The sequence below is a fragment of the Mycteria americana genome, chromosome 14 (genome assembly GCF_035582795.1).
Source record: "Mycteria americana isolate JAX WOST 10 ecotype Jacksonville Zoo and Gardens chromosome 14, USCA_MyAme_1.0, whole genome shotgun sequence".
Taxonomy (NCBI): Eukaryota; Metazoa; Chordata; class Aves; order Ciconiiformes; family Ciconiidae; genus Mycteria; species Mycteria americana.
The window spans coordinates 9,950,082-9,974,580 of record NC_134378.1 but is presented as its reverse complement, the minus strand read 5'-3'; the positions used below and the strand labels follow the sequence as shown (position 1 = coordinate 9,974,580).

The following is a 24,499-nucleotide window of genomic DNA, read 5'->3' as shown; positions in this document are numbered from 1 at the left end:
AACTTCAAACATATGTTGGATATTCCCCTGCAGGCTCAGCCCCTTTTAAAATCAAGCCATAAATTGTTAAATCAATGCATTTGTTTACTTCGGTTGAGCTGGACTTACATGTATGGACTGGATATTTGAGTAAAGGGTGCAGGATAATAATAAAAAGCAATCACATTTGACATACCTTAATATATGCAATCTTTTTAGTTTCGGAGTCTGACAAACTCACAGCCTGCTGTGGTGTGTTTGAAGCTACGTGGATGTATGAACTATATGGCCAATCAGCACTTGCTCTTTTCTCAGTTTGCTTACAAATATAGTATCATTTACCGTCCCAAGATATTCCTATCAACCGGATGTTTATTGCAATGAAGGAGTTTCTCGTGACATGAGGAAATATAAGTGCTTTGTTTCCTTCCTGTAATCAATAGCAATCAAAGAGGGATTTATATTTTCTGTTGGAGACAGGAACTGATATTCCTAGTTTTATCATAATTTGCCATCAGGCTTAAACTATAAATTCAAAGATCCATGGTAGTTTCCCGAGCAGATGTGCCTTTGCACAGCTGTGCCTGCATATGGGGAAAATATGGACAGTTTCTTTATGAACCTGGAAGTATTTGTTGGGTTTGCGTTCACTTTAACGTAACAAGGTTCATATGGGTGCAGAGCAATGAGATAGTTGCACCTGTATGGTTTATGACGTCTGAAACTTGGGAAGGCTAGTAAAATCCAAAGCTTTCATGTCATAAGTTATTTGTCTTCAAAGTTGGTTGGGTTTTTTTTTCTTTTTTCCCCTCAGTGAATTTTAACTTTCGTGTTCTTGTCAGATGCAAACAGTACAGAAACAGAGAAAATGAAACAGGAGAGATTTTTAAAAGGTAGATGCCATGTTGAGGAAAGTTTGCATGAGTTAAAGGCAACTGGTTGTAAGGAAATTCAGTTAAATTAGTTTTCAACAAGTGCTATCTGTGTTTGGCCCCAGAGCAGGAATGGCAGTGTTGACCCAGGGGTGACAGGGCTGGGGTTCTCCTGCCGGCTGCAGACCTGGCGCTGGGGACCCACAGCACTTTTCAAATGACAGACTGGAACACACCGCCCTTGGGATTTTTCTGGAGCACTAGGACCCCTCCATAGCAACTTTTCTCAATCCAGTGCTGTCTCTCAAACACTTGGACTTAAATACTGAGAAGCCAAGCTTGCCCTGAGTGGGAGTGGCCCGCCAAAGCGGTGGGATTTATACTGAGGCTGAATGTCTCATTTATGTCCCGTACATTTTACAACCACTTTCGATAGACTGCTATTCCACTATTTTGATTACCTTTTCTAAAATATAATGTGGTTTTAAATTTTTTTCTGAATTTTCTAATTTCCCACTAAAATAACCCTCCATGTGACTAATTGTCCACCTGAACCTTCTGGACGAAGAGGTGTTGGCTAGTTTTTGCAGCATGGTGTTGGCCTGAAATATTTATTTTTTTAAAACTGCATTTTGCATGCAAGTTTCTTCTTTTGGGTGCTCTGAAGCTACAGACCAGCAGATCTCATATCCTCCAGGCCTTATCTTGTGGTTTATCTTTCTGATTCTGCTTCCTCTTCTTCACGTGTCTAGCCCTGAGAGTTCGTGCACAAGACTCTGCACCAGTTGTGCACTCCAAGTATGGCAGGAGAAGAGTCTGGTTAATCAAAACCTCTGGCTAGATGGGCCACGTGGAAGAAGGCATTTACTTTGTTTGCCTGGGGGAGGAAGAGAGAAGCCATGCATCTCATGTAATGTTCACAACATCTAACTTCAGAGACCACCTAGACACGGAGAAGCGTAGGCTCCCAGTTTAGGTGTTCTGAGTCACTCTTGGGAGGAAACTGCAGCTTGCTATTAACTATAGAGAAACTCGGGCTTCTATTTTAGGGATGTAAGTTGAATGCCAGTGTGAGTATAACCTAGATGTTAACTCACTGAGGACAGTGAGGAAATCCTGTGTGGCAAGGACAAAGCTGAAGTTTGCATGCACCTACTGTCTTGCAGGTCCATCAGGTTGCTGAGACCGCAGAGGAGGGGTAGGCATGATTGTTTTCCTCTTTTCCAACTCTTTTTTACTGATGTTGAGGGACAACTGCTTATTTGTACCCACCTGCTCCAGTCAAGGCTTTGGAAGAGACTGTCCATTAGGAAAGGCAGTGACTGCTTCCGTGCAAAGAGCTTATGGCTGTGATTGGGATAGAAGTGGCAATCCAAACACAACGTAGCTCTGTCCAAGTTCACCCCGCGGCAGCGTGCCCTGCCTAGAGGGGTAAAAATCTCCATCTTTGCGTGCTTTTAGGCAAACATCTGCTAGGAAGGATGTGGATATATTTGAATTCTGCTTGGGACAGGAGAGATGAACTAGGTGATTCCTTGAGATCTCTCCCAGCATTGTTTTCAATAATCCTTCTAGGAACTCCCACCTCTTAGAGGAAATTCAATATTTTGGGTTGTTGGCATTGCTCGCTATCCTGTTGTCAAGGGGAAACAGGACATGTGGTACTGCTTGAGTAGCACTGGATGCTGGCATAGGTGTCTTTCACCTACTGTCCACAGTGGCAATAAGAACCTCTCTGCTTCAGAAAGAGACAGATTTTCAGTTCTTCAGCAAAGGTTGTCCTGTCTTTGAACTGTTTAAGGCAGTGATGAGAAGGAAAGGCCTTTTCAGTAGCAAAGGCTGGGTTTGGATGAGCTTCACCCCATGATCAAGCAGAGTCTATGATCTCTTAAAAGCCATAAAAATATTATTTTGAAGATATTCATTAAACTGAGTGGTTCTGGTTTTGTCCTACTGCTTTGCATGAAGCCAGATTTTTTTTTCAAGATGGAAATGATATTTTGCATGATTGTGTGATATTTCAGGGAGTTCTAAGCAGAACCCTTGTCCTTCCTTCAAGGGAAGCAGAAGGGAAAGGAAAAACTTTTAGGGAAGATGATCAGGTGATTTACTTAAACGATTGTCCACATATTCTGTATGTGGATAGCTGATCTGTATTTGTTTCATTAGAAGTGGTTGCATTTACCCGTGTTGCAGCCCATGGGTATAAATGAGACAAACCTATTTCACATCATAATCTTCCCACATTCTGCAGTCCTCTGGGGTCCTTGGAGGTAGTCGGTGCTAGATAAACGGTGATTTACTGCTGCATTCACCTCGTATAATTGAGAGCAGTGACACGGGGCATCAATTTCAGATGTGCCTCTGCCATGGACTGTAGAGAGGCTGAGGTACATTATTTTGTTAAAAATCTGTTTATGAGAACTCAGCTTAGTCTTGGGGTCAAAGAGTAAATATAAGCCTTTTTCCTTCTTTTTTTTTTTTGTTGTTATTTCTATTTTTCTCCCCAGGCATCTGTGTGTTGTGGACTTACCTTGCTGTAAACAATCCTTGGGGAACCTGGTTTTTTACATGGCTCTTCAGCATAGTAATTTGTAGTCATTTTCTCTAAGGAGTGTGCCTAACTCTGGCATTTTGGGGTTTTTTTTTATTGCCATCTTAGCAAATCCTTCCCCTGATGTATTGCTTGTCTAATTTATCTTTACAAAAGGCTCGAATACTTCTGAATGAAAAGCAGCCCATAAGTAATCAGTAACTCATTTGCATGTCTCACTTTGTTTCTCTCACTTCCACTGCATTATTAACTCAGTTCTTCATCAACAAACCTGCTTTTTTCCACTGCTTGTGTCAGATAATCGAATCCATTCAGCACACCCTGAGGCTGCAGTGTTCAAAAGCAGCTGAGGACGTTGGTCACTCAGGCCCCAGTTTTGCAAGGCAGCGCCTTGCCCAGAGCACACCCTGCATCAGTGGTCCCCGTCTTGGGGGGGGTTCAGACTCACTCTTCAGCCAGAAAGTTTGCACCTTCCTGCAGCCGAAGGTTTTGGCTGCTCGGGCAGACGGGCACCGAGCCGGTGGAGCCTGGGTCCGGGGCGAGCACTGTTCGGGACCTTTGCAGAGAGCAGTCTCGGTGGCTGGAGCGGCTGGTGGGGCCGCTGCCACCCGCCTTTAACACCTCGAGGGTTTGGGCACTTCCCCAGGAAGCGGGAGCCCAGCGCTCGGGCCCTCCTCCGCCGGCGGGGCTCAGCCCGTGGCTTCGCACAGGCTCCCAGCCGCCGCGCTGATGGGCGGCAGCTTTCTCTGCCCCCGCCAGAGCCCCGGTCCCCTGCAGACAGGAAGGCAACTTCCCCGCGACCTGCCTCGGCTGCTGCTGAATTCTGGGGTCTTCGTTTAGTCAAACGCGGTGGGTTAAACTGGGCTGGGAGAGAGGAGGGAATATCTCTTTCAAGTCAGAGCATCAGGGACTCCTCCTTCCCCATCCCTCCCCGCAGCAGGAGGAGGAGAAGTCTCCAGTTAACTGAGACTTGGGTCCCTGCCTGCTGCCACTATCCCCAAATCACCTGGGGGTTATATTTATTTAGCAAAAGCCCTGCCAATGCGGATGTCTTGGACATCGGCAAGGTCTTCAGTCTCTTCTGTTCTTGGCACACACGACATCAAAAGCTGCTGCCAGTTCCTGTAACGGCGGTTCAGGAGGAATAAGCTCCAGCATGGCAGTAATGGGCAAGTGAAGGGCACAAGTCGGCCTTCAGCTGGCAGCAGGGAACACAGGAAAGGATGTCCCCCCATGGGCTTAATTTCAGAGGCAAAGGGGAGGGGGTAAATCTGCTATGAGCTATCATCCTACAGCCATAATTACATCTCCTTTACTGGCTTGATTGTAATGGTAAAAATTAAATACATTCCCCAACTCGTTAACTTAGTACAACATCCAAAAATAGAGCAGGTCTACAAATGGAGGGCAGTGGAGGGCACAGGGGACCCCGGACCCATCACGCACCTGCGTGTGCTGGTCTCCTCCTCGCTTCTCCTCTTTAATGCAGGAAAGCTGTACGGAGAGGGGCTCCTGTTCAGCACAGCTGACCCAACCTTCCCCTGGGTTTTAACTTTTAAAATTGTGATGATTTTCACTACCTCCCCACCCCCCCCCTTTTTTTTTTAATTAAAAAGAAGTTGGAATGGTAGAGTTGTTAATGGAGCACACAGGAGCTGCTTTACAATAACAAACGTATGTTCCACTTTCCTTTTATATTTGAATTTTGCGTATGTGTTTTCTTGTGGTTTCTAAGTCAAAGGAGACATTGTTTTCTAGCCTAGGCTTCCCATGGGGCCCTGACTTTTAACTGTATGTGACTTCTAACATTCAATTAATTCCTTTGCGTATTAGTGAAACCAGAACCTTTGATGGAAACTCAAAACCAAATCACAGCTTGATACCGTGATTCACACTCTCACAAGTAGGGCTAGGTTGGAGACGCGCTCCTGCTGAAACCCAAACCAACCTGCCCAGGAAGATTTACTGTTGAGGGCATGTCGGAGGAGTTGAGTTTGTCCTTTTCTGCCCATCTTCCCAACTCCCCCTGTTCAGCGAAGGGGAAGTCCGAGGTCCGGGATGAAGCCCTCCATGTGGGCAGGCTGTGCTGGACTCGTGCTGTGCAACATCTTTGTACCATTCCCGTGGCCTTCACTTCCCCTTTCTAGCGAGCAGGAGCCTTGCGCAGGCTCTCGGCGGCTTTTGGCTCTTGCAGGGATTTCTGCCCCCAAGTCGAGAACAGCGTATGGCAGATTGCCTGCACGTTTCATGCCTGATTTACCTGCAGGACTACTGGGCTTGTTTGCACAACTGTGATGATTGTAGGTTCCTCTTGAGCTTTGAGCTGTTGGGTCGTGGATATATTTGTTGTGGTTACATGTGTTGTTGCAGGGATAGACGTGCAATTCTGAAAATGCAGATTTTTAGGTACATCTGGGAAATCCTCTTCAAAACTAATATCCCATCAAATGCAAGGGCAGGTCAGTCAATACCACTCGCACTGCACTGCTAGCGTACTGGTAGTGTGGCTGTACCTTGCGATTCATCTATCTGAAAGCTCAGTGGAGCCACTGAGGAAATGAAATTGCTAGATAAATCAAAAGTAGTGTAGGAAAACAGGCATGAGCCTGAAACTTGCTTTTGTTTAGATGTGAGACTGGACTGAAAAACAGGGAATATCAAATATGATAGCTAATAAACCAAGATTAGAGGAAGAGCTGACCTGTATGCTTTCTCTAACTAATGCAAGAAGAGAACTGCTGGATAACAGTGAGGATAATTAGCTACTGGGAGAATTTAACCAGAGATAAGCAACAGAGGATGCAACTTAAAGTCTTTAAACTGGGTGTGCATCCCCTGGTGTGAAAGGGAAGCTGTCACCCAGATGTTATGGCTGAGCGAGTGGAGCTTGCCCCTAAGAGAAGGACAGGCAGCATCGCTCCATGGTACAGTTGGGATGCAGCTGGGGTGCAGAGGTGCAGGGCAGATGATTAGTGAACCCCGTACCTCGAGGGAGCTGGGGGCTATTCCCATGGGCCAACCTGCTTCGAGTTAAAAATGAATGAAAAGTTCTCACTGAAACTTTTGAGCCCAATTAAAAATACATTGCTTTTGATGGAACATAATTTTGGCAGAGGTGAGGGGAAGGAGAGTATACCAGCCAGTTTGAGAGTGACGCCTGTGAGATGCAGGCAGCCTGGGTTATTCCTTGGATTAGAAATATGCCTGGATTGGGCAGATGCAAGATTTAGGCTACTCTTTCATGTGTGATCTCCCTGCAGGACTGTACATGGGGGAGTCAGTGTGCAGTAAACCAGAGTTCAAATTTATGGCTGTTTGCCATGAACGTGGACACTTCCAGCACAGCAGTAACGCCTACGTAACTCATCCTGTTCAGGGCATGCTCAGGTGTCCGCAGGAGAACTTCTTGCAGGGTGGATAGCGTCCTGTAAACTCACACCTGAGCTCGCTGTTCACAGGCTTCACTATCCAGCTAAGCCTCTAGTTCCTCCCTTCCTCTCTCAAGACCAATGTCTATTTAATTGGAAGAGTCTTGCGCCAAGCGAGGACTCGCACCTGGGTCTCCCGTGTCCGGGGGAGCATCGTGCTCGCTGGGCTAAGGGCTGTTTGGGGGAGAGGGACTGGGCTCCTCCTGCCTGCTGCTGCTCGGTGAAAATTTTCTAGGGTCTCTCTTTCATTCTGAAACAACTGTTGAAACCCCGATGCTTCCAGCAGACCTGAGTTATTCTCTCTCTGAGCATACCTCCTATTGTGAGCTTCACCATGAGAAAGAAATAGGGGAGGAGAGAGGCTCCTGGGGCTTGCTTTTATGTCTTCTTTTTTTTTTTTCTTTCCTTTTTTTTTCCCCCCAAAAATGCTTTTTGGCCAAGATCCTTTCCAAAATCTGGCTGACATTCAGTCAAATAGCCAGTGCCTGAGCAAAGGCCATGGTATGGCTCCTGGACCCCAAATCTGCCTCACAGGAGGCCCAGCACTAAGCCCTGGCAGAGGGCTGAGCTCTGGGGATTTGGTTCAGTGCCGTCAAATCAATCATCTCAGGCCGAACCGAGTAACTCCAAGATGATCTTGCTGCTACCCCTGTCCCATCTTCCCCCTTCTCAGCATGGTTGCTCTCAAGCTTTGTGCCACATCTCGGTTGCACAGCATGATGCTCCCGGGGCTGCACCTGAGGCATCGCTGCCTCGCCTGTCTGCCGGGAAGGGTGAACTGCCTGTGGCAGAGGAAGCTGCAAGGTTAGGTGATAAGAAAGCAGCTCTGCTTGCCACCCTCCGTTCTGCTCCAGCTGGGCTGAGGCCGGTTCCCCCAGTGCCTCCAACAGCTGGCGAGGGAATGACTTTGCTAACTGGTGGCAGAGCCCTGTGCCGAGAAACTCCCTCAGTGCGATTCTATCGAAATCAGCAGATTTGCACCCTCTGATTTACTTGTGGCAGAGAGTTTTGTGGTGCTGGCGGAAGTTTAAATCTTTTGTCATGAATGTGCACGGAAGCTCTTTAATTACACAGCTGGCTTTCTTAGTAGCAAAAAATTCATATCTTCACCCAGCTATGAAAATCTGATCTCCAAATCCCCATATCTGTACATGCACAGTAGGCAGATGCATAGCACCTCTTCTTTTAAACTTTCAGCCGAGATAGTCAAAGCGTCTCAAAAACAGGATCAGCTCTTCATAGGGGTAGGGAAACTGAGGCACAGAGAGGAAACAACTTGCTTACATTGCAATGTAAGGTCAGTGTCAGGACAGTCAGGAACAAACCCCCCCAGCTGCTTTCTCTCAAGAGCTGCCACCTCTGTCCCAGACCTGTATTTTAACCCCACGTGAAAGCAAAAATCCCAGTTAGACACTGGGAGTCTGGTTGTCATTTACTGTAAGGAGCAGCAGAGCAAATGAGATTCAGTCCTTGGAATTTTGACAAAATTGTCACCAAAATAAGAAACACTTAAAATTGAGTATAATAAAAACTCATCATTTAGCAGAATCAGATGTTCACAGGATTATCTTCGGAGGCCTTTTTAGACTGCTTTGGTAAGGAGCAAAAAGAACCAAGGCAGAGATTTCCTTCTGGTTTGCGTTCTTTTGCTATGTCCCAAGTACATTAAATTGAACAAAAACATGTGACAAGATTCAACTTTGTTGCTCAATGTCAGCTCTAACTGAAGCAGGCAGGCAAGCCACTACATGATACGGTGTCTGGATGAGGTCTTTGTCTTAATTACTGACAGCTATTGATATGCCACTCTCCCTGAGACAATACAGTGAAATTTTCCATCTTGGTAGGAGTATGGTTGAGTAAAAACCCTCCAAAAAATCCTTGAAATTGTTGTAGCCAAAGGGTAATAATGATGAGAATTAATGATCAAATCCAAGATGCAAAGTTCCTTCCACCAGGAAGGGAGCTGAATAGGTGCGACGGTAACGCTGTGCCAAGCGGGGGCTCTTCCGACAAGCACATCGTCCTCTTGTCCGCTGCAGAGTGCCCGAAAATGCTTGCTGGCACGGAAACCAGCCTCGGGGCTGATGAAGAGTTTGGGCAGGGGAATCGTTTGTGGTGTGAAAAGCTTTGAGAGACAGCTTTAACTCTGCAGCCCCTCGCTGTTTCTAGAGGAAGGTGGGAGTTGGGCGAGCTGGGGCTCCATCCTAGGGCAGCCGGTGCCGCAACCACGTGCCGCTCCTGGCAAGCCTTTCAGTGCTTTCTTATCTTCTTGTGTACAGCAGGAAAAGGGAAGCAGTAGGAGGAAGCGATTTCTCACGCGGCTTTGTATTTGCTTCTAATTAAATGTTGCCAGTCGAGCTCTGTTTTCCCACTTTTCACTACCGGCTGGGGATGGTCTATCTGAATCACTCCGGCACTGTTCTCAAAGCTGACCACACACATGCACACCCCGTTCGGGGGGAAGCTGGAGTGACTTCCACAGGGAGATAGCAAGTAATATGTAGCGGTTAATGGACTAAGCCTCATGTTACAGTGAGCTGAAACAAGCAAGCGAGATGATTACTTTCAAGCAAATAAAATCACCAAGACTAGTGAATTCATTCCCCAATTTTATACTTTCCTTCTGGCAGTAGCTTGCGTTGTCTAGACAGGAAGATGTGTGCAATCAGCTTTAAAGATGCAGCTTTATACTTCCCAGGGGAGAAAGACCTAAATTCCTGACAAGCAAAGCTCTGTTGGGATGAATGGAAAACAAATTATTCCCTTCTACTCTCTAAGGCAATCGGCATCTGTATTGCACAGGGCAAGGTTCTCGCTGGGGCTCTTCAAAGGTGCCCGTAAGATTTGCAGGTGCTCCTGCTTTTGTCTCGCAAAGCCCATCACTGTTTGCATGCAGACTTTCAGATGTGCAACACACAAACTAGAAATCCCCAAGAAAATTTGGCTCTGAAACCCATCAATTAAAAGGGCAAAGGCAGAAGCTTGCAATACTAGTGGAAGCCGAGGTACTGCGGTCGGTGAGCGGTGTTACCACATGTTTGTGCCATTTGCAGAACGAGGTTGGCAACCCCTGCAGCAAGGCAGAGCGCAGGGGGACGGGGACCTCGGGTTTCTCACTGCACTTTGGCTGCTCGTCCCCTGCGGGACCCAGCAAATCACTGCACCTCTCTGCCCTGGCTTCCCCATTTAAGAATAAAAAAGTTATCATACTTATCTCCCGGGAATCCTCCTTCTTCTTGCTAATAATATAAGTCTATATAAAATATAATAATATTTAAACTCAAGTAAACATGTCCAAGATTCAAAGATCTAAATTCCCAAGGTTTTACTAAATTCCCTCTGTATATCCATATGTTGTATCTATAGGTGACCACCTACAGAATCTTTAAGGAATTGGATTTCTTTCTGACTCTGTTCTCAGTTGATCACTTGGTTACCAGACAGCATAACTAAGCAGTGTTGCAGGCTTCACTTGTGCAAAGAGATTTGCTATTCATGCAGCACAGCAAAGGTGAACCTGTGTTTTTAAATCTCCACAGCCAGAGGCGATGTCAACTGCGCAGATGCAGCGTTTGGTTTGTCTGAACACTGGGGTAGGGACAGATTTAGATTTGAATTTCAAACTCCCGCTTTAAGTGCTTGTACATTTGGATCTGGGGACTCAGTTTGTAAGAAGACCCGAGTTTTGAAATAGTGCAGGAAAAAAACGTGTTGTTTCATATGCTTAATGTGTGGTCTCGATGGCTGCGGTTGCTGGTGCTGTCACAGGAATTGTGTTCAGGCAGGTAACTGGGCTGCCGATACTCAGCAGCTAAAGGCACTTTTTGCATGCAGAATTACACATGTGCCTTCCTGAAAATGGCACTTAAATACCCCCCTCTCCCAAGTTTGACTGGTATTGATCCACGGATGGAGTGCAGAATGAATGAATTTTATTTATGCAGAGATGAGCCGATGATTTTAATCATGCCACACATTTCCATTTTGTTTAGAAACCCAATCATAGCAGCAAACCAAACAAGAAAAGTCTCCTTGTTTTCTGAATGATGTTATTTGTTTATCTGCCAAAGTGCTTTGCATTTCCTCACGTCACAGACCAGCCCATGTCTGGCTATGTTAATATTATAAGAGTTATGCAAAAGCAAAGTTTAAGAAAAATCTTTCAACTGAAAGAAATAGGAGCTTAAAATCCCAAAATAGAATATGGAAAGGTACACATCATGTCTGGCTTCTCTTTCCCCTTGTGGCAAATGTGACTCAAAGGAGTTGGGTTTTTTCCAGCTCGATCTGTATACAGTTTGGGGGAGTTTTATTGTGAATAGGTCACCTTATAATACACAAAAATATTTCCTTCCAGAGTTCCGTATTCATAAATCTTTCTCGAGTCTCACTGTCTTGAAACCGAAATCCAGATGATTTTGTTTTCTTCACGGAAAGAAGAGTAAGGGAACACCTTGGCGCGGGGCTGCTCCTCTGTCCTGGTCTCTGCCGAAGCTCCCGTTGCAGGGCATTGCGCCCTCCCCTCGGGCAGCCGCAGGGCGAGCTGCCGTCTCCCTTCCCGCGTGATGAGCGGAAGAGTAGGACTGAAAAAACGGAGACTTTCGAGCGGCTTGGAGGAAAAAATGAATTTCAAAGTTATTATTTAAAAAAATGTTTTAAGTCTTCACTTCTCTGTAGGTTCTTTAAGGGTCGCTTTTACTCCTTCTTTGCTCCGCCAAAGAAAAGAGCAGTGTTACGGTTAAATACTAAAGCAGCTGCCTAGCATAGTGGAGGTGAGTGTTTATTGAGAGTAATGGTCTCTTGTAGTTCATTTTTGAGGAGAGACATATATTTGAAACATAGCTTTAATGTGTTCTTTCATTCTAGCTCACAATGACTTTTTCTGCATAAAAATGCAGCACAAAATATTAACTCATTTCTGTCCTTGCAAAGTAGGGTTAGCATCGCTGTTCCCCTGTTACAGATAAACAGAGAGGTTATATGACATGACCGAAGCTATGTAGTAAATTGGTGGCACAGCTGGGTGTAAAATTCTGATTTTAAAGTTCCTGGAGCATTTCTGTGGGCTGTCCATCTTCATTTTTTTGTTCCTAAGTCATCCTGATGTGTTCTTAGCAAGTGAAAGGTAGATGGAAATGCTTATGGTAAATGATCACCTATATTATCCTTTAAAACGTAATCAATTAACTCAAGATAAGGACACACCCTTTTAAACGGGGATACTTGACCCTTTTACATATATTTTTCTCTTTGTATTTGCATTTTATAACGCTATTTTGATTTTACAGTGATGTCATCCCAAAGCATTGCCATAATGCCATAAATTACCAAATAATTATGTTACTTTCTTCCACGGATCAAACAGTTGGTTTAAAATATGGTCCTGTGGAGGACCAGAAGGCCTTTTACTACGTGTTTTATACCCTCTCGTCCAGCAGATGATACAAACTTTGCCATATGAACAGGCAATCAATTCCTCTCTTCTTTAAGTATGTATACACTTATACAGACACGCACCCACAGACATACATATTATTAGAAGACCATGAATAGTTTTGCCTTGGGAACTCATTCTGTACATGAGCAAACACCACTTAAAATTACTTTTAAAGGTGGCCGGTATTAAAAACTGTGTACGTAGCCAGTTCTGTTACAGCTGCTACTGACTGTGCTCACTGGGGGCAAATTTCCTTTTGTAATTTATTATCTGTTTTCCTCTGTTCTAGTCTCCCACCTATAACTCTGGGATTTTGTTCTGCCAGGACAGAGGGTAGAGCAAAAGCTGCTTTGCTGTCACTGTAATAACTGTTCCAGTCCAAAGGATCCTCTCATCATCTTAGCTGGGTCCACAAAGAATTACTCTGTCAGGCATGACAATAAACATGCTCAGTACTTAAAAACTACTCTTCTCTTCTCCCTCTCCCCTTGTAAAGACAAGATGGCTTTTGGTCATACAATGGCTTTTCACTGAAGGCCAGGAAATCTTGGATTTTGAAAGTACTGTACTTAGGATGAGTTTCAGTACGGCTCCCAGAGGTCCTGGGCTTAATGGGCCTCTAAGGATAAACAGGGGGTGATTCCTACATTCATCCCTGTCCCAGTAGATCTATCATTTTGGCCTCTGTCGCGTTTAATCTTCTATACACTCTATATATTTCTAAATCCCCCCATGGCTGCCATCATATTTATCACATTCTTGGCAACGCTGCTTCTCCAGTACCAACCCTTGTGCTTGGAGTCCAGCTCCACTCCTTCTCCACCTCACTCCCAGAGCCAACTGGCATGTTTGCACAAAGCCTCGTAGCCTATTTTCCTTCCTCCCAATCTCCCGAAGCGCTTGTGCGAGTGAGCTATCGTAGGTGTCTGAGCTGCGGCTGGGCTGGATTCTGTAATTCATTCTTGCACAACCCCTACTTAAGGCCTGTTGACTTCAATGGAGCTATTCATGTAAGCGGAGGCTGCAAATTCGGGCCCTTGGGTTGTAAGGTCTCTGGGGCATAGACCCTGTCTTTGTATGCCTTGCAAATATGTGCTAGATGAGTAACGATAGCTCAGAAGAGTGAGTGTCGCTTTACATTTGCCATGCTGAAGGAAGGTTGCCAGGATTGCATTGATGCTGCATGTGGTCCCCTTCCAGGGGGGGAATTAATCTTTCTGTGCAAAGATACCTCCTGCTGACTGGTGAAAAGAAAAAAGAAAAAAAACGGTTTGGCCATGAATACCATTAGCTTAATCTTCCTTTTCTCTGATCTTCCCGTACTATTTGCTTTGTATGGCTTCATCAAGGTTTTGTATGTGGACAGAATAATTGAAAACAAATTTAGCATGTCTCAGACCATAAAGTTCCCTTTCAGCTAAATCACTGGCTATGCGGTAGATAAATGTCTGGTTTTCATTTTTGGTTATGTGAGAAATTTAGAATGGTTTGATTTGTAATTTTGAATGTTAATAAAGAAGGAGAAATTTCCTTGTCTCCTGGCCTATGGAGGCATTCTGGCTTCCTTGCTTCTCTTGCAGCAAATGCTGTTTATAAAAATGTTATTTCGTACAGAAGAGTCTGTTTATGACCTTGAACCCCAGAGGCCGCAGTCTCCAAGGTCAACTAAGACCTCCTTGTGCCAGGTACTGTACAGTCACAGACCAAAAATGCCATCTCTGCCTGTACAGATAGTATTTTAATGCAATGCAAGAGGAATGGCTGAAGGTGAACCAGCAACTGGGGGAAGGATGAGTTTGAAAGAGCAGTGAATCAACGCTGGTCCATATAAGTGATTTCAGGAGAAGAACAACATATTTTCTTTTAAGACTATTTAAGAATTCTGCAGAGAGGGAGATTTGTAGGGTGGAGATGTAGATATTAAAAGGGAGCGTCCTCCCTGGAGGAGGAGACTGATGGGCAGAAAATGCAATGCTGTGAGTATTTAAGAAGTTGATGCTGGTGTCTGGGGCTGGATTTGGGAAGTTTGGGAATAGGTGTTGATAACTGGGTAGAAAATGAGAGGTGAGAGGGCAAAGAGAAGAGCAGAGCTTTGAAGATGAAGGCGGGCAGCTTACATCTGGTATGAGGGAGAGAGGGGAAGCTGGAGAGGCGTGAAGCTCAGGGTGACTTGAGCAAAGTGAGAGGTTGGAAGGACAATCCTTCCAGCTGGGTTTGAAATGGGTGTGAGCTGGAACAAGACTGCACGTGCCAAGGCCAGAGAAAGGGATGTGGCAGGGATCATTAATTTCTGAAATGTTTATACATCGTTTAACATTTCAGTTCTCAAAATCGCGACACATTTGCTCGATACTTCCTGTTTAGGGGGGAAAACCCTTATTTTTTAACTGCAGTTGAAGTAGGAATCACAAGCTGAGCTGAGGCAAAGTCATTTTACTGAATGTTAGGCTGGACAGAAGCTAGGGTTTGCAAGTTGGATGTCACATAGGGACTGATTTAAAGCCCCCTATGTCAATGGGCATCTTCCATTAGCTTTGATAAGGTCTGGAGAAGGTGCATATGGGAGTACCACACAGATAACGTATATAAACGCAAGTGAGAGACTTTCTTCTGTCCTGACTGTGTTTCCTGCTGACAGGAAGCAGGAAGCGCTGCCCAGGGCTGCAGGTGCGGGCAGTCAGCTCTGCTTTGCAGCTTTATCCACCCCACAGAGAAAAATCTTTTGAACCTCGTTTAGGAATCCGTCACTGCAAATTAAACAAGTGTACTCAAAAATATACCTTTTGAGGGGATTTATCAGTCTGTTTTGGAGACAACCAACACATTTCTGGTAATGGAGAGCTTGTCTGGAATTTTTTCTTCTTGATACATTCTTTTTTTCGTCTTGATATATTTAGTATTATAACCATTAATGACATGGTTTCCATTAGCTCCCTTCCCTATGTATCAAGGACTTCAGCAAATACTCTTAAGAGGATGTCTGTCTCTGAGAGTAGGAAAGTCTGTACTACACATATCTTTATGTCTCTGTATGTGTCCATATCTGTATATACGTCCGTAGATCTATTTGGTTTCCTGACATGAAGGCATTGCAAGCCCTGTGTGTGATAATAGATTTTTAATGTCTTGCCAGCTTCACGGTTACATGGAGAACAAACCCTTGGGTCTTCAGATCTTCATTGGGACAGCAGACGAACGGATACTTAAACCTCACGCTTTCTATCAAGTCCATCGCATTACGGGAAAAACTGTCACCACCACCAGCTATGAAAAAATCATTGGCAACACCAAAGTTTTAGAGATCCCATTGGAACCCAAAAACAACATGAAAGCAACGTAAGCATATTTCTTTTTATTAGCAAAGTTGAGGAGGATTAAATTGGCATGTGAAGTTCTTTCTCCTGTGGAAAGGAGTCACTTAAATGAATAACGAAGTCTGCTCTGGAGGGACTCCCCTTTCCAAAGCATTGGGATGATATATGAGTGTAAGACCCTTTTTACAAAAGCATGAGCAGGAGTTACAAGCACCTGGGTTAAAGCTGCTTAAAGAGTTACCATCCATCAGCTGACCGTGCAGGCATTTTTGCTCTGTACCCCAACTGCTGCGGTGACTATATTGTAATCATCTGTCATCTTCCAAGTCAGAATGGTTTTGTAGGGCACTAAGGAAAATGAGACTCGAATCTCAAGTCCTTATGCCACAGTGATGCAATAAGAAGCAAGGAGCAGTAGACAGCGGAGGAAAGGTGTACGGTTCGTTTTACAACATTTAATGGAATAGAAAACATCTCTCCTGAATTCAGCCAAGTGCTCTGGCAATGAAATTGCACTCTCTTGTTGTAATAGGTTAACAGAAAAGCAAGTACAGGCACATCTTTTCTGTATTACTCTTCCAGTTTTATGGAGACAGAGGGATGAAGTGGGCACTGGTCTGAAATGTCAGGCTTGAATGTGTGCCAGGCAGCATGAGAGTGATTGCTCTGCAGAGGGAAGAGCTGCACCTCCATCCTTCGGAGGATACTGACAAAACTGGCAGAGCAGCTATGTTTTTAAGCCCCCCTACTTCATCGCAAAATCCACATTCTTTCTTTATATATCTTTTTTTCAGAAAATATACCTCATTCCTCCCTTTACTTCGAGCCTCTCCTTCCCTCTGCACCCAAGGAGATAAATAAAAGTCCACATCTCCAACTTAAGCAGCCAAGTGCTGAATGGAGCATGACTGTCTGTTCCTAACGAGTAACCCTGGAGTAATAAACCCCTGCACACATGCAATGGCAAGGAACGGTGTGGGTGCAGGAAACAACTTGGGGTTTATGCCTCCCAAAATGTGATTTTAATTCGTATCAAAAGAAGAAAAATGGTATGTCTTTAAAACTGATATCAAAATGACTTGGCAGTGCCTGTCTAATAACAGTGCACCCTCTGAGGACTATTGCTGAGCTGAAGATCTCAGAGTCTGTAAATATTAGTTGGCACATTCACTTAATGTAGACAGGCATGTTTGCTAGGTTACACTGGACTCTTAAGAAGTTAACCTGCACTTATACCAATATTAAGTTGCAATGCTGGTTTAAGCAGTCCTAATCCTTTCGTTGCCGCTCAGCCCCATCCTGCTCCCTACACCCTCCCTTTGTGCAGGGACATGGTGAATGGGAGCAGAGAACCATTTTCTGCATTGCCAGGCTATTGCCTTGGCTGGGAACAACATCCCAGGGCTTTGGAGGATGACACGGTGACCTGGGGCCGGGGCTGGAGAGCCCAGTTCTAGCAGAAGCACCTACCTTGTCCAAAAGGAGGGGAGTGCAGTTTGGTTCCTGCTTTGGAGTTGAATTCAATGCTTGCCTGTACAAACTGTGGGGAAAACGTGCCTGGATGGTGCATGCAATTACCTGGTTCAACTGCTGTGATTCCCCGTGGAGCTGAACTAATTTGCCCACCTACAGGCGATAGCTGCTGTGCAGTCTCTGGGCACTGAGCTGTTTGGAGAGCTGGCGGTGAGGCTTTAATGCTCTCTAGCTCATGGCGAGCTCCGGCACAGGCTCAGCTTATTGCCTGCCCCGCTGTGCACTTCTTGTTCTGGTTCACTCTCCCTGCCCCGGGGGCTGGGGCAGGCGTTCCCACGTGCACTCTTGTGCTTAGCACAGGAGGGAAATAAAACGCAGGGTTCTAACGTCTGGAGAGTAGCTTTGGCTGTCCCCAGAGTAAAGGCCACCCCTAGCCCTCGGCTGGGACATGCCTGGAGCATGCTGAGCCACCGGGCCCAGGCTCTTCGGGGAGGGGTCCAGCAGCATCCCTCGCTCACTGCGTGTCTGGGATTTCTTCCTCTCTAACTGCTGAAATGGCAATATCTGGATCGTAAGCAGAACAAGTATTTGGAGCTGCTCTTAACCCAGAGATCGAAGCAAAGCAGCTTAATCCTCTTGCCTGTCACCTATTTGCAAGCTGTTTGAGAGCAGAAATGTTAAGCTAAATGGCGTGTCTGTTTGGCAGCATTGACTGTGCGGGGATTTTGAAGCTGAGGAACGCAGACATCGAGCTGCGCAAGGGAGAGACGGACATTGGCAGGAAGAACACCCGTGTCCGGCTCGTCTTCCGCGTGCACATCCCCGAGTCCAATGGCAGGATCATTTCTCTGCAAGCAGCATCGAACCCCATCGAATGCTGTAAGTATCCCCTGAGATTTACTCCTTCTCCGTCTCTTGCAACAATAATCATCTTGTCCCTCTGCTCCAGGCTAGCACTGAGGGGAAAAAACCCGACATACTCAGATAGGCAAACGTAAGCTGCTCTGCTCTTCCTGCGCTGGATAGGTCTCTGCCACTGTTTGAGTGACCTGCGGCTCTTGGCTATATGCACTCCCTTTCCTGAAACAAGCTTTGGCAGCAGCTGGCTCTTCACGGTGCTTAGAGCTTGTGAGGACAGCGAGGGACTTCGGGGCTTTTGCAAATCTATTTGTTAGCGTGTTGCTGCTGGATCTTTCTGGGTAGCAGGTCTTTTCTGGGAGCAGGGAGCCAGTGTGGATGTGCGTATAGGGGCGTATATACATTCTCCCTGTTTGTGCATGAGCGTGCAAGCTGCTTGCCTTCCTTGGAGTGGTTTTATTTTGAGTGGAGGCACAACCGGAACTTGTTATCCACAAGCTGGCAGGTAGTCGGAGGTTTTGAATTCAAACCTGGGCCAGATCCTAGCACTGTGGCCAGTCCTGTCTGCTGCAGGAGGGACCACAGTCCTCTGATCTGAGCTGTGGCAGGAACACAACTGAAACGGAGAAACAGGATTGATTTTGAAGCTCAGGCGCATCCTGGTTATTGTTTTTTCTAGATGTCAGTGCTGAGGGGTGTGCAGCTCAGGAGGCTGCAGCTGAAGCAGGGAAAGCCCGGGTTGTTCTGGTATTCCCCTGAGGGACAGAAGAAAACTTGCAGTTTTGATTTCTAGGGGGCAAATCCTATAAGCATGTAAGCTGAGAAACCTGCACCTCCCACTCATTTTAACGTACTGGATCCTGAGAAAGAGAGGCCTCCGATGAGGTGCCCCCCGTGTCGCAGTCATTTCTGGACGGGCTCCACCCACTTTGCTGGTTCATGTGCATCCTGTGATGCTTTTTGTTGGTAAATGGTGCCTTTTCAGCGGTTTGGGGATTTCACAAATACATAATGAACAGTTTTCCTCTCCCTTTGCTGAATGACTCACCCCTTTAGCAGAACCTGTCTTGCCATAAGTCATGTGAAGAAAGTCATTGAAGAGTTTCTCATGTGTGAGTTATTTATTGAGATGCAGGCTTTACTTAAATAACAACTGCTTAGAATAAGAGAGGAGACAATTTTGGATGGGAAATCAAGAGAAATGGTGACTAGTGAATTATTGATGGCAGCTTTTTAAAAAAACAGTAGAAATGAATAAACAAGGCGAGGCTAAGGAGAGGATGATGGGTATGTATGATCTCTTGGCAATGTTTATGAGAAGATAGCACCTATCAGAGCATTTTAGCAGCTGAGTGAAGTCTCCGTGCACCGTGATGGGGAAGGGAGAATAGTGGGAGTAGCCACCACCTTTCTCCGTAGGAAACGGTTACGATCCTTTACGGGACCAGATGGCTGAAACAATAGTGGCCTCCACCCCAGACATGTCCCTGCTGAAACAAAGGCCCATTTGCTAAAGGAAACATTCAGCAAACTGCAGCTTCTGTGGATAGGAAGGGAATTGCGGCAAAGGATCACCTGGCTTCTCCTTGAACTTCTTTTCCGAGTGGAAACAGCCCATTCCTGCCTGCAATGGGGAGCTACTCGTGTGGGGAAACTCCAGGTGTAACTCGGACATCCACGGTACAGAAGAACAGCACGAGCCCAGAGCAGCGGGTGGATGGTCCCCGGGTCGTGCAGGGAGTCCCCCAGATCACACCCCACTTATTCAAATTGTCCTACAGGAAAAGCAAATGTAAGTTAGTCAGGCATTTCTAAGACCCTTCCACAATTGCACATTGTATTTGTGCCCATCATCAAAGAGCGTTCAAGCAGAAATCTGGTCACAGTTTACAGAATAAGATCGCATTTTTCCGAATTGTATGGGCACACCTAATTTGCCTGTGCAATGACTGCTATTTGCAATGGCTTGTTTAAGATGTCTAGGCATTTATACTGAGATGTGTTTGCTTTGATGAGTCTTAGGGGCATAAAAAAGCCAGGAGTGGAGATACCAGTATAAGTAAGTGGCTTATTTTTCTGTTTTTTTATGATTAAAATATGAAAATGTTGGCTGCATAGCAGACAGCAAACGTCCTACAAGAAAAATTGTATTTGTTCCCCAAGGGAAAAAAAAAAAGAAAGCTTTATTTTTTGAATATTGGATATACTGGCAATTTGGAGAGATATGTTAAGGACTGTGCTTTTCTGAACTCATGGAAATAGAGTATAAAGTGATCTGGAGTAATAAGCCTCTTCCATTTAGAATGTATGTTGCATATTTAGCTCCGTTTTTGCATCTCAGTAGCACTTCCTGATCTCAGCCCAGTTCTGGGAAGATGGTTAAAAACATTAGTTGGTTCAGCCAGCATTAGTAATGCAGGCTAAATCACACTCGAGGTGATAATCTCAGTTTCTCCCAGACAATCTGCACATGTTGCAGAGCTCACAGTCTCAGGTGAGCTCAGGTGACCTGCCGAGAAGGGGCACGCTGGGGCTCCGTGATGTTTTCTCCTTGTGTCCCACCACCCACCTTGGTGTGCTGCTGGGATTCGCTTTTTTTTTTTTTCCTTTGTTTGCTTTCCATTTTTTTGACATGGCCACCTGGGAACCCATGTCCTCAGGGGCTCTCCTGTAAGATGTCTCCTGTCTGGTAGCTGTGAATAATATCCCGCCGGGAAAGCCTTAGTAAGTAGCAGCTTTAAGATAACTGGCCATTTCCCTACCAGTGGGGTTCCCCCGAGAGCACTGTTGCTACCAACAGAATATCTGAGCGCTCTCCTCAGCAGAAGCTGATCCCGGCTAAAAACTCCCACTGGTGTCAGCAGATCATTAGCTGCAATGAAGCAAGAACTGTGAAGTATCTGCTCTTCACGGGGCGATTTGGTTCCACCTCATCTGTGACACATTCAGCACTTGACAGGTTTTAGGAGGGGATTTCACAGGTTCAAAGCATCATCCGGAGCAAGTTCCTCCCCAGGCAGCTGTGTGGGAGGACCAAGGAGGTGATACGTTGTTAAATGATCAGTTATGCCTTAAAACGGACCTCATATCGAGACAAGCGTGCACATTCAGCAGCTTGCAGCTTTTTTCTCCTGTTGCCTGTTGATTTGTTCTGAAGCCACTGAGGAGGCAAGGGCATTTGAAAGCCCTCTGATAATTGTAGCAACAGGCCATCACTTAGTTAGGGATAGAAAGCCACTGTCTTGTAGGTGTGGTGCTGGAAAGGTGAGAAAAATCCCTTCTCCTGGGTTTGCTCCACACTGAGTCCACAAAATGGCAGGAAGCCCCACAGGCGCTACGTGAGACATCCCCGGGATCCAGAGCCGATGGGTCCCTGCAGCAGCGCGCTGCTCGGCCCGGCTCCCTGCCTGCCTGCGCACCTCTGCACACCTCGGTGCCGTTCGTCGGGCTGCAGTTGTGCATGCCCGAGTGTCCATCCCTGCTTGTGCAGGTCTGTGCTTTAGGCGCAGGCATAAACCAGCCCGTGTAGGTGAGCTCTTGCTGGGTCAGGCAGGGCTATCACAGAAGGCGGTGAAATCGCAGGCGTGAAGGGTTACCGAGTTAACTTGTCCCTTCAAATACAGCCCTAATAACAACAAGCCACTCGGCGAATTGCCCGTGGAGGGCTTTGGTATTTGCAGACCTGATCGTTATTTTCAAACCTTTAAGGCATTTTCTGTAACATTAGTTCTATTAATTTGCTGTGATTTAGCTTTCACTATGAGCTGAAACTCATTTCTTGGTGAATGATTGATCTCTGGAGTTGTGTTTCTACTCCTTGGCTGAAGCATCCATGGAGCAGAGGAGCAGCATTGAAGGGAGTTCAGCGTAGCCACATAAGCACCTGCAAGGCAGCTTGGTTTGCTCCATGCTGTCAGCATCCAAAAACTGCTTTATGCAAGTGTCTGTGAGATGTGAGTGTAAGGCTTAGTATCATCCACGCTGTGTCACAGTTTTTATTCTAATGGATCCTGGTTAAACCTTCCTAAAGTGTCTCACAGAATTCTTGTTTCGTATAGTCCATGTTTGCTGAGACTAAGCTGTGCTCATGAATCCCTTAAAATGCACTTGGCATGAGAGGAGGTATCTAAAATCGTGTTCTTATAATAGACATTCTGAGGTGGTAAAAAACAAAACAAACAAAACTTATTACTAAAGAACTGTGTGTCCATCTGAGGAATTTAAATAGTTTCTATTATTGACCGTATTTTGTTCCACTAAATTGGGTCAAATATCTTATTTCCCTTTAATCAATTTCCCTGGAAGTTTCCTTTATTTTTCTCTCCTTCTAGTAGATTTTCCCATAATATTAGACAATCTGAGCCTATGATATGTGACACATTAATAACTACAGAGGAAAGAGCTAGTCATGTAAAAGAATGTTGTCTTGGCAAACCAGCGACAGCTTTTCCTTGGCCAGGAGCTGTGCTGGTTGGAATACAATGGCAGGCAAGAAGGAGCCCTAGTGTATTGAGATAAAAAAGCAGAAACTAATGGTCTCTCTGCACTTGGGAGATACCCATTTGCAAGTTTAACCATAACTATGATTATTATGAGAGTAGCAGTTGAATTAAAGGAATTTTTCCCCCCTTTCATTTCGACTTCAAGACAGTCACATAGTTTGCCATAAAAACAGCTGACATAAAAACTGCTGCTTTTTCTAAAGTAAAATTTTTCTCTCTCCTAAAGCACAGAATTTAAACATTAATTCTGACAACACTTGCCACTTTTAATGTGCAAGATTTCAGTCTGGAAAGTCTGAGTCAGACAGAAGGAAAATGCCTGCCCTTTTTGCAGGCTGCAAGCCTTGCTATGAGGATAAACTCCTGTTTACTTTCTGTCTTTGCAATACTGCTGTTGGGAAAAGCAAGTGCCCCAGCGTATTATGCGGCGCATGGATTTCTGAGCATAATTTAAGCTCAGCAGGTCTCCTCCACAAGGGATTAAAGGGAAATGCTGTGCATACCCGCAGAGATGATCGACAGAGAAGTGAACCGAGGCCATGGCTTTCCTGTCATTAATCACACGCTGGTTTGGTGAGCTGGCTGCAGTTCATAGCAAGTATCATACTTATCTGACACTGCTGCCATCAGTGCTTGTCACTCCTCCTTTGCAAGGACATCATAAAATAAATTATGTGAAGAGAAGGAGGTGGAGAAAAGCCCTCTATTTTTTGTGCTTTTTTCTTGGATGGCTCTGCAGAAACTGCTGATTAAGTCTTGCTGGCAACAAATTGGAAACTGTTGTCATTCATACTGGGTTCTTCTTTTCATAGCGTTTAGATCCCATTTTTAAGGTTTCCTATCTAATCATGAGGGTTGGAAATTTGCTTTATTTACTTGATGCTCACTTAAGCCTTCCACTGCCATACTCCTACCAGGAGGTAATTCATCCCATCCCTCCGATTAGAAGGTTGCTGCTCTCTAGGATGCCTTAGTGATATCTACCTGCCTGCTAGAGATGTCTCCTGCACTTGGTCCTCCCCTGGCTCCCATACTGCAGCTCCCCAGCCTTTGCCTCTCCTTCCACCGGAGAGCTCAGGGTGCTTCAGTGTGTGATGGATGGGATCAAAGTCTCTCAGGACAATAATGCGTTGGATAAGCATTGGGCACAGGAGCTCTGCTCCTATCAGTCCTATCAGGCAGGCAGCTCGTAGTAAATAAACACAGCGTGACAGGAGGAATGAGATATGGGCTTTGGGTCATTAAGGTTTGCAATGAGGTGGAAGAATCGATCCCACAACATCAGACACGCAGCTCTGTCTGCTCTTCTCAAATCCAACAGAAATCAGTGGCTGGAGCCAAGAGCCTTTGGGGGTTTGGAAAGGCATGTCAGGAGTGGCAAGTCATGGCTTGAAGGCTTCCAGCAAACTGGGGTGAGCTGGGGCTGCCCTGGGCAGGGTAAGGACAGGGGGGGTCCAAAGAGGGACCTGGGCATTTGTCCTGGGGAGACTGCTGCACTGGGAGTGCAGGTCGTGACCCCACCTCTTTTAAGTAGCCACACTTTTTGGTTCACTTGGCCTGTGATGGAAGTTAGAGGTAATCAGAGATGATGCTAGCTGCAGGTGAGCCTCAATCCTGCTCCTTGTGATCGCCCAGGACAAGATCTCTCCTGAACTGGTAACAGGGACAACAGATAAACCTAAGCTCTGGATCTAGTGTTGCAGGTGGCAGAAAGATGATGTGGAGCAGATTTCACTCTAGCAGCTATTCTTTGGCCTCCGTTTATGCAGACATTTGCATGGAGGCCTCCAGCCACTGTGCAGAAGGCGGCACTGGGATAGTGTGCTGATACACAGAGGCTGTAGAGTATCTTCGCTCGGGAAGCGATGGTCAGACCCGTGCTGCTCTGCGCCGAGTTCACGAGCCTGTTCCTCACGAGAGGCAGATCACGTTAGTGTTTTTGCTTTGCCTACATTACCCGATCCAGCCTTCTCTCTTTTGCACATGCAGGGAGAGAGATTGCCGAGACAGTTCCTCTCCGGAGGCTGTTAAGAGATATTTAGCTTCAGTTAAGGCTCCTCATAAAACGAGTCAGCTTTT

General features: G+C 45.7%; 1 protein-coding gene across 6 annotated transcripts in view; it reads left to right on the top strand.

Moving 5' to 3' along the window:
- NFATC2 (nuclear factor of activated T cells 2) overlaps positions 1-24,499 on the top strand; it is a 103,564-nt gene that overhangs the window by 21,287 nt on the left and 57,778 nt on the right. For all 6 annotated transcript variants that reach the window (XM_075517449.1, XM_075517450.1, XM_075517447.1 and 3 more), the window contains exons 4-5: positions 15,407-15,609; positions 17,767-17,939. In XM_075517449.1, the coding sequence (XP_075373564.1) occupies positions 15,407-15,609; positions 17,767-17,939 (376 nt within the window). The remainder of the gene's footprint in view (positions 1-15,406; positions 15,610-17,766; positions 17,940-24,499) is intronic.